General features: G+C 44.6%; 1 protein-coding gene and 1 pseudogene across 1 annotated transcript; both read left to right on the plus strand.

Moving 5' to 3' along the window:
- The first annotated feature begins 1,100 nt into the window (after positions 1 to 1,100).
- On the plus strand, positions 1,101 to 5,744 carry LOC119299049 (annotated as a pseudogene).
- Positions 5,745 to 9,722: 3,978 nt separating this feature from the next.
- On the plus strand, positions 9,723 to 10,487 carry LOC119349957 (putative disease resistance protein RGA3). The gene has a single exon (XM_037618037.1). The coding sequence runs from the start codon at positions 9,723 to 9,725 to the stop codon at positions 10,485 to 10,487; it is 765 nt and encodes a 254-aa protein (XP_037473934.1).
- Positions 10,488 to 10,796: the final 309 nt, after the last annotated feature.

Genomic DNA, 10,796 nt, shown 5'->3' on the forward strand with positions numbered 1-10,796 from the left:
CTCGGGGCGGGGAGACGCGGGCGGCGGCAGGCTCGGGGCCGGCGGTGGCATGCTCAGGGCGGGCGACGGAGGTGGTGGGCGGCGGCGCGGGTGTGGGTCGGGGAGGAAGGGGGAGATGGCGAATGGGTGGTGGGGGCGAACCGCAAGCAGATAAGGTCGGCCCTATGCCGACGGCCTGGCCGTCGGCATAGGCCTGGCCCTTTGCCACGTCATCGATCCGTGGACATGTGCGCCGCTATGCCGACGGCTAAGCTGTCGGAATAGATACTTTGCATTTTTTATTTTTTATTACGACATATGTGTGACTCTCAGCACACTGTAAAAAATAGTCCCACCTCGCCCAAAGACAAGCATAGGAGGGCCCACCGTAACACCTGGCGGCACTGCTACCCCCCTCCGGTGCCCCGTCCCGTCTAACCCTAACACAAACGACCGCCGGATCTAGCTCTTTGACTTCCGCCGGACTGGGTCTGGCCGGTGGACCTTTTCACATGGTTGTCGTAGCCCAGACCATAGCTGCACACCCCAACACCATTCCGGCCCAACCCACCCAAAGATACCCTTCGTGTCGGCCCGACGTGGCCGTTTCCCCCCTCCAGGACACGGCGGCAGCCACGCCCGTGAGGTCTACACGGCAGGACGGGGGCCCTGGGGGAGTAGTAATGCCACCGGAGCGTCGCACCGGGCCCTCATACATGCGGGGTGGTGTAGTGGCATGTCCGAAGAGGCGGCACACGTGTCCGGGGTGTGCCCCCCCTCACGGACGGCGCCGCCGCCGGCACCTGGAGGGGGGAAACGGATGCGTCGGGTCTACACGGAGGGGATCTTGCTGTGGGTCTGGCCCGGATGTTGCTCCAGAATATTCCTATCGGCTGACCTAACACAACCAGGTGGGGAGGTCCACTGGTCAAAGCCCGTCCGTGCAAAGTCAAAGGGCTAGATCGCGTGGTCAAACGCTACAGGGTTAGGCGGGAGGAGGCTCTACTCCAACTGGTCGGAGTAGAGCCTGCCTACAGCCCCGCCCTGCATGCGTGTGGCGCCGGCCGTCACAACTTCACCCGAGTCGCCTGCTTCTGCGCCTCGTCGCCGGTGTCGACCAGGCTCTGAATCTGCTGCCGTCGCTGCCACCCCCACCGCCGCCAGAGTCCTGAAGCTGGCGTTGACGTGCCTGTGAGGACCACGTCTTCCTTGCTGCTGCTGCGTTGCTGATCCTGGGGCTGATCAGGGGCAAGCTCGGGAAGGTAACTATATATGGCTGCAAGATTGTATTTTGACTTGTAATTTGTCCAAGGACAGACCCCAAGCTCTACATATATACACGATTTGCTCACATGGTTCTCTTCTTCATTAATTTCTGCAGCCCACTTGTGTTGAAGGAGTTTCTTCCGAGCGTTCCAATGGCGGAGCTGGTGGCCACCATGGCCATCCGGCCACTGGTGTCCATGCTGATGAACAAGGCGTCCAGCTCCCTCCTGGACCAGTACAAGGTCATGGAGGGAATGGAGGAGCAGCACAAGACTCTCAAGCGCAAGCTTCCGGCCATTCTCGACGTCATCACCGACGCTGAGGAACAGGCCACAGCTCATAGAGAAGGTGCCAAAGCCTGGCTTCAGGAGCTCAAGACTGTGGCCTATGAAGCAAATGAAGTCTTTGACGAGTTCAAGTACGAAGCGCTCCGCCGTAAAGCCAGGAAGAAGGGGCACTACAGAGAGCTTGGCTTCGATGTAATAAAGCTATTCCCTACTCACAACCGTATTGTGTTCCGCTACAAAATGGGCCGCAAGCTTTGCCGGATTCTGAAGGCCATCGATGTCCTTATAGCGGAGATGCATGCCTTTAGGTTCAAGTACCGACCACAGCCGCCGGTGCCCAAGAAGTGGAGGCAGACGGATTCTGTTATCACCGACCTGCAAGACATTGCCAGCAGATCCAGAGACAAGGATAAGAAGAATATTGTTGCTACACTACTTGGTCAAGCTAACAATGCAGATTTCATAGTCGTCCCCATTGTTGGAATGGGGGGCCTTGGCAAGACCACATTAGCACAGCTCATATACAATGAACCTGAAGTTTAGAAGCATTTTCAATTGCTGCTTTGGGTTTGTGTCTCTGATACCTTTGATGTGAACTCCCTGGCCAAGAGTATAGTTGAAGCATCTCCCAATAAAAATGTTGATACAGACAAACCACCACTGGATAGACTTCAAAAACTGGTCAGCGGACAGCGGTATGTCCTTGTATTGGATGATGTTTGGGACAACAAAGAGTTACGTAAGTGGGAAATTCTGAAGGTATGTCTTCAGCATGGTGGCATGGGCAGTGCGGTGTTGACAACAACTCGTGATAAACGAGTTGCTGAAATTATGGGTGCAGATAGGGCAGCCTACAATCTCAATGCTTTGGAGGATCACTTCATAAAGAAAATTATTGAGGCTAGAGTATTCAGCCTGGACAAAGAAAAGCCTGCTGAACTAGTGGAGATAGTTGATGAGATTGTGGATAGATGTCGTGGCTCTCCATTAGCTGCAACTGCACTAGGCTCTGTACTTCGTACCAAGACCAGTGTGAAAGAATGGAAAGCTGTATCATCTGCAACCAGCATTTGCACTGAGGAAACTGGAATTTTGCCAATACTGAAGCTTAGCTACAATGACTTGCCAGCACACATGAAGCAGTGCTTTGCTTTCTGTGCTGTGTTTCCAAAGGATTACAAAATTGATGTGGAGAAGCTGATCCAACTATGGATTGCAAATGGCTTTATCCCAGAACACAAGGAAGATAGTCTTGAAACCTTTGGAAAACATATTTTCGATGAGCTGGTCTCGAGGTCATTCTTTCTGGACCTAGAGGAAAGTAAGGACTCCTGCGGGTATTTTTGCAGAACATGTAAAATTCATGATCTTATGCATGATATTGCAATGTCTGTTATGGGAAAGGAATGTGTTGTTGCAATTAAGGGACCAAGTCAAATTGAGTGGCTTTCGGATACTGCTCGGCATTTGTTCTTGTCATGTGACGAGACAGAAGGTATTTTGAAAGATGCTTTGGAGAAAAAATCCCCTGCCATTCAAACACTGATATGCGACGGTCCTATTCAAAGCTCATTGCAGCATCTATCAAAATACAACAATTTGCATGCGTTGAAGCTCTGTCTGAGAACAGAATCATTTCTACTCAAACCAAAGTATCTGCATCACCTGAGGTACCTTGATCTCTCAAAAAGTTCTATGAAAGCACTTCCTGAGGATATAAGTATTCTATATAACCTGCAAGTGCTGGACCTTTCCAACTGCTATTTTCTTGAGCGACTTCCAAGGCAAATGAAGTATATGACTTCCCTCTGCCACCTCTACACTCATGGATGTCCGACGTTGAAGAGCATGCCTCCAGGACTTGAAAATCTCACTAAGCTGCAGACACTCACAGTTTTTGTAGCAGGATTTCCTGGCCCTGATTGTAGTGATGTTGGAGAGCTGCAACATTTGAACCTTGGTGGTCATCTAGAGCTACGCCAGGTAGAGAATGTTAAAGAAGCAGAGGCAAAAGTGATGAATCTTGGAAACAAGAAGGATCTCCGTGAACTGACATTAAGATGGACTGAGGTTGGCGACAGCAAGGTGCTCGACAAGTTCGAACCTCATGGTGGGCTGCAGGTTCTGAAAATATATTCCTATGGAGGAGAGTGCATGGGTATGTTGCAAAACATGATTGAGATCCATCTTTCTCATTGTGAAAGATTGCGATTTTTGTTCAGATGCAGTACAATCTTCACTTTTCCAAAACTGAAGGTGCTTATGCTGGAATAACTGTTGGGTTTTGAGAGATGGTGGGAAATAGATGAGAGGCAAGAAGAGCATACAACATTTCCTGTGCTTGAGAAGTTGGTTATAAGTAATTGTGGAAAGTTGGTAGCATTACCTGAAGCACCATTGTTGCAAGGACCTTGTGGTGAAGGTGGTTATACATTGGTACGCTCAGCGTTTCCTGCCCTGAAGGTGCTCAAAATGAAAAACTTGGAGAGCTTTCAAAGATGGAATGCAGTCGAAGAGACTCAAGGAGAACACATACTCTTTCCTTGTCTGGAGGAACTATCAGTTGAAAAATGCCCAAAGCTGACATCGTTACCTGAAGCACCATTGCTTCAAGAACCATGTAGCGGAGGTGGTTATAGATTGGTACGTTCAGCATTTCCTGCCCTAAAGGTGCTCAAAATGAACTGCTTGGATAGTTTTCAGAGATGGGGTGCTGCTACTGAAGGTGAACAGATATTGTTTTCTCAGCTCGAGACACTATCAGTTCAGAAATGCCCAAAGATAACAGATTTACCTGAAGCACCAAATCCCAGTGTATTAGAAATTGTAGATGGCAAGCAAGAGATGTTCCATTTTGTAGACATATACTTGTCTTCACTGACCAAACTAACAATGAATCTAGAATACACAGAAACATCATCAGAGGCTGAATGCACTTCAATTGTACCAGTGGACAGCAAGGAGAAATGGAACCAGGAATCCTCTATTACAGTTATGGAGTTAGGATGCTGCAACATGTTCTTTGGATCAGGTGCGCTAGAACCGTGGGACTATTTTGTACACCTTGAAAAGTTGGAAATTCATAGATGCGATGTGCTCGTCCATTGGCCAGAGAATGTATTCCAAAGCTTGGTATCCTTGAGGACGTTAGTGATGACAAACTGCAAAAATCTGATTGGATGTGCACAAGCTCCTCTTGAGCCATTGGCGTTCGAAAGGAGTCAACACCTGAGAGGTCTGGAGTCTCTTTGCTTAAAAAATTGCCCAAATTTAGTAGAGATGTTCAACGTCCCGGCATCTCTCAAGAAAATGATCATTATGAAGTGTCGTAGGCTTGAGTCCATATTTGGCAAGCAGCAGGGCATGCCAGACTTAGTCCAAGGGTCTTCTTGCAGTGAGGCAATCATGCCTGCAGCTGTATCAGAGTTGGCATCCTCACCCATGAATCACTTTTGTCCATGCCTAGAAGATCTAAGTTTAAGTGGATGTGGAAGCTTACAAGCGGTTCTAAATCTGCCTCCATCCTTAAAGACCATATCCATTGAAAGCTGCAGTAGCATTCAAGTGTTATCATGTCAGCTGGGTGGGCTCCAGAAACCAGAAGTCACTACCTCCAGAAGCAGAAGTCCTATCATGCCAGAGCCACCAGCAGCAATAGCACCAACTGCAAGAGAGCATTTACTTCCTCCCCATCTCGAATATCTATCAATATGGGACTGTGCTGGCATGTTGGGTGGGACTCTCCGTCTGCCTGCACCCCTCAGGAGACTGGACATTATTGGCAACAGTGGGTTGACATCGCTGGAGTGTCTGTTGGGAGAGCACCCCCCATCGCTGGAAATCCTTGATCTTGAAAGATGCAGTACCCTGGCATTCCTGCCGAATGAGCCGCAAGTATACAGTTCTCTCGGGTATCTTGAAATTAGAGGCTGCCTGCTATAAAGAAGCTCCCTAGATGCCTGCAGCAGCAACTGGGCAGCATCGATGACGAGTACAAAAAACTAGATGCCCGTTATGAAGGTACGCACGTCTTTCTGTCTTTGACCACGTCAACACCTGTACACAAGTTTGTTAATCTGACATCATTTGTGATGTTTGCAGTAATGGCATTGAAACCAAAGACATGGAAGGAGATACCAAGACTGGTCCGCGAACAGAGGAAGGCCGCTCGACCAGCCAGGGAATGAATGCCAGCAATCCACCATGCAGTAGTAAACAAACAGGGCAGGAAAGCATGCGTTATTTTAGCTTCAAACAATGTACTTGTATGTTATGTCATGACTGGTTGAACGTTGACCTTTTTATCTTGTTCAATTTCAGATACTTGTAATGTGGATTCATCCATCTCCTTTTGAACATTTATCCGGTTTAGTAGAATTCGGGACGTGTACTGATGTTTGTGAGCTATCTATGCATGCATCAAGTAGCCAGGAGTAACGGTTATTTGGTTGAGGAGACATTGGCGTTGAGAAACTTTGCAAGCTGTGGTTTTTATCAGCTTTGATTTGATGATTTCAATGATTAGATACTGGAGTAGTTAATTACCGGGGAGATGCCAAATCATCCATTTCCCAAGAGGAGGAATGAAAGGCTCAACTCGTTGAGAAACTGTCTTGATGCTCTGCTACCTGTGATTGCTTGTAAAACTCAACTCTGGTGCATGGCGGTCTGCTCTGGATTTGGTTTTCTGCTGTGCTGCTGTATGTATGCATCTACACTCGTGAGCTATGCATCTACTATCTACTCCCTCGGTTCCGAATTACTTGTCGCAAGTATGGATGTATCTTTTGTAAACTGCTGTCCGGTTTTTATCTGCTTCAATCAATACTTGAATAGGGATGGAATGATGGTTACCAAATCATCTTTGTGTAGGGGAATGTTTGCTTCAACTAAACCTTCAACCTGTCTAGTTGAGAAACCAACTTTCCAGCACTCTTTGGTCTGTAGACTCTGAATTTCTGCTCTGCTAGAGTGCTTCTACAACTCTTGTCTACTGTACTGCACTGCAGTCACTCTCGGCCGAGAATTGTGATGTAAATTTCTGAACCAATCTGCTCATCTTATGCCCATTTCCATGTCACTCAGACGTATGCACAGCAGCAGCACTAAGTAATATTTTTTTTTTTTGCGGGTGTAAGTAATAATTTTGTTGATCCAGCAAAAAAACACGATGCGACTGAAGCTAGCTAAATCATGATCTTTGCAAGCTAGCGCTGCTGTCTACTGAGCCGCTCCCATGGCACCACCGCTCCTCGCCATGCGGACGCACACCTCGAACCTCTTGACCGCCTCGGCCGCGGAGGAGCATTCAAGCTAATTATCCAGATCGCGTGTGTTGGGGCAGTCGCATGGTGAAGAAGGAACACATGGGAGGAGGGGTGTTTTTTTCTTTTTTTTTGTGGGCTCTTTTTTTTATCATACGGGGTATCGTCCAGGTGGAAACCGTGCATTTTCGTGGATCAGAGGTGATGGTGAGAGCTGAGGCGAGAAAAATCAGTTAGAGAAGATGGTGAGAGGTGAGGCGAAAATAAACCATGGATGCCGGCCCCCATTTTAGAAATGAAGATTCAAATACTACTACATTTTAGGGGTACTATTACTTTACCGAGAGGCCCAATTCATCACCTTCAGTGCCAGGAAACTCTCTTTGTGCATACTACCAATCGTATCGGGCCTCGTCCCAACGACCGTACCTCATAAGTCGTTTGCTACAGTCTTTTCTTGTTGAACTTTTCTCCACCCTGTTCACTTATAGTACTTAAAATATAGAAAAATCAAATAGTTTATGAATTAGAAAAAAAATCAAGGATTTTAAAAAAGTTGGAAGGGTAGATCGGTGAATTATTAGAAACATTTCACAGAGTTAGAAAAAGTTCACAAATTTTGAAAAACTCACAAGTTTGAAAAAAGTTTACAAATTTTTAAAATGTTCATGAGTTTGAAAAAAACCCATGAAATTCAAGACATAATTCATGAATTTAAATAAAGTTCATGACTTGGAAAAGTCTGTAATTTGATTTTTTTTAAAATCCACTAATTTGAAAAAATAGGTTCACAAGCATTTAAATAAAAGTTTGTAATTTGAACAAATTCACAAAATTTGGAAAAAGTTCACGAATTTTAGAAAAGTCTAGGGTATGAAAAAAATTCAAAGCAATTTGGAAAAAGAATAAGAACTTTGAAAAATGTTCACGGATTTGTGACAATTTCATGAATTTGATAAAAACGAAAAATGAAGGAAAAAGGAAAAATAATCTAAAACAAAAAAGAATATGAACAAAAAAGAGAAAACCAGCAAAACCCATGTTGGGGGAAAACTAGAAGGGAAAACGCCCAGACAAATCGTCAGTGCAATCGTTGGAAAGGTTTCCAAAAATCCTTTTAAAAAGATGTACATGGGATGGCTCATTTACATACATAGTGCAGTGGAGGAGTTTGCACCAGTCAGCGAATTGCCACTTTAACCGGCGGTAAAGGCATGGATGGGAACTAGGTACTTCACTAGCTATTGTATGTCATCGCCGCTTGAAGAGAGTACTCCGGATATTACACCGCGAGCTGTTGTGTATAACCAACTTAAGCCTGTTTCCCGGTTCTATACCTTTTTTTGGCTTTTTCAAAAGAATTTACAATTTTTTAAATATGTGAGTATTTTTCAAATTCATGAATATGTTAAAAATCATACTAACAAATTGGTGAATATTTTTTAAATCCATGAACATGTTTTGAACCATGTAGGAACATACTTAATACACCATAAACTTTTTAATACACAGTAATAATTTTTTTCATACAAGGTGAACATTTGTTAATACACTATAACCTTTCAATAAACTATAATTTTTCAATACAATACAATTTTAAATAAATGATGAACTTTTTTGGTAACAAGGTAAAGATTTTTTAATACAAAATTCAAATTTTTTAAAGCATGAAAAATCATGAACATTTTTCAATACACGATGAACATTCTTTTAAAATACGTGATGAACATTTTAATAAACCGTAAACTTTTTTATATAGGACGCAAGCATTTTTTTAAATGCATTGAGCATTTTTTAATACATGATGAACCATTTGTAATACACCATACACATTTTTAGTACATGGCAAACCATTTTTAAAACACGTTAAGCATGTTTTAATAGAAAAGAAAAGAGAAAAAGAGACAAACAAAGACGAAAAATAAAAACTGGAAGAAAAAACAAAAATGAAGCAGAAAATGAAAGGTAGAGAAAAAATAAAACAGAAAAGGTAAAAGAAGAGAAAAACATAAAAAAAGCAATTAAAAAATAATACCAGGAAAATAAATGTTCAAAAACTTATTAAACCTGGTTCCCGAAAAACAAAACAGAAAGAAACCGCTGCAACCTTTCCTGTAACTGGGCAGGCCCACTTGAAGAGCGCTATAGGCGAGGTATAGCACTGGCGCACTCACGGATCTAAAATTGCAAACCTCGTTACTTTGTTTTTTTGCTAGAATCAAATCTCGTTGCGTTAATGGTTTGAGTGGCATGTTTGCCTCGTCATCGGACGGCGACACTTAGTAGATGCTCGCTCGATGATATTACTCCGCTAACATCTCGTTGTCGCGTCCAATAATTATAGGATTACATGCAGTCATGCACCAGCTAATTCACCCAAATGTCCAAAACTAGAGAGGGTGATAGACAGTACTGCAACAATAATATGGGATTTCTGGTTTTCGTTAGCTGCGTAACAAACCTAGAAGGAGAAAGTGCCGGTTAGAAAAATACAGAAATGTTTGGCCATTCGCTTGGAGGCCCACATGTGAGTGGAGAAATCCGTCCAGCCAGCATCCTCTTTTATTATTAAATGTTCGCTCGACGATACTAATCCCCTAACGTCGCGTGCAATCCAATCTAGAAATATCGAAATGTCTATTGTCACTAAAATAAAAGGTTCACTTGGGGGGCCACACGTCAGTGCGTGGACTCATATCCATGGATCCTCTTTTCCCCGCATCACGTCTCTTCTTGTTCCCCACAGCAATCGTCTTTTCCACTGCTAAAAAAAAGCAATCGTCTTTTCCAAAAGAAAGAATCGGATTCGTTCCCCACACCCACAGCGACAGCACGTCTCCTGAATGCTCTATGGAATCATATTCCCACCCACCTACCCACCCACAACGACAAGGCGTCCAGCTACCTCCTGGACCAGTACAACGTGATGGAGGGAATGGAGGAGCAGCACAAGACTCTCAAACGCAAGCTTCCAGCCATCCTTGACGTCATCACCGACGCCGAGGAGCAGGCCATGGCACACAGGAAAGGTGCTAAAGCCTGGCTCCAGGAGCTCAAGACGGTGGCCTATGAGGCGAATGAAGTGTTCGATGAATTCAAGTACGAAGCACTCCGCCGTGAAGCAAAGAAAAAGGGCCACTACAAAGAGCTTGGCTTCGATGTGATAAAACTCTTCCCTGCTCACAACCGTGTTGCGTTCCATTACAAAATGGGTCGCAAGCTTTGCCTGATTCTGCAAGCCATTGAGGTCCTCATAGCAGAGATGCAGTTCTTTGGGTTCAAGTATCAACCGCAGCCGCCGGTGTCCAAGGAGTGGAGGCAGACCAATTATGTTATCACCGACCCGCAAGAAATTGCCAGCAGATCCGGAGACAAAGATAAGGCGGAAATTGTTGGTACACTACTTCGTCAAGCTAATCATGTATATCTCGCAGTGGTTGCCATCGTTGGAATGGGGGGCATTGGTAAGACCACATTAGCACAGCTCATATATAATGAACCTGGAATTCAGAAGCATTTCCAGTTGTTGTTGTGGGTATGTGTCTCTGATACCTTTGATGTGAACTCCCTGACCAAGAGTATAGTTGAAGCATCTCCCAAGAAAAATGATGATACTGACAAACCACCACTAGAGAGACTTCAGAAATTGGTTAGCAGGCAGGGGTATCTCCTTGTATTGGATGATGTCTAGAACAAAGAGGTCCATAAGTGGGAAAGGCTGAAGGACCTGTTGGAAATATGCCCTAGAGGCAATAATAAAATGGTTATTATTATATTTCCTTGTTCATGATAATTGTCTATTGTTCATGCTATAATTGTATTGACCGGAAACCGTAATACATGTGTGAATATATAGACCACAACATGTCCCTAGTGAGCCTCTAGTTGAATAGCTCGTTGATCAACAGATGGTCATGGTTTCCTGACTATGGACATTGGATGTCATTGATAACGGGATCACATTATTAGGAGAATGATGTGATGGACAAGACCCAATCCT

The sequence above is a fragment of the Triticum dicoccoides genome, chromosome 1B (genome assembly GCF_002162155.2).
Source record: "Triticum dicoccoides isolate Atlit2015 ecotype Zavitan chromosome 1B, WEW_v2.0, whole genome shotgun sequence".
Classification (NCBI taxonomy): Eukaryota; Viridiplantae; Streptophyta; class Magnoliopsida; order Poales; family Poaceae; genus Triticum; species Triticum dicoccoides.

Coding starts and splice junctions, on each gene's coding strand:
- LOC119349957 (XM_037618037.1), top strand. CDS start 9,723: ATGGAGGGAATGGAGGAGCAGCACAAGACTCTCAAACGCAAGCTTCCA.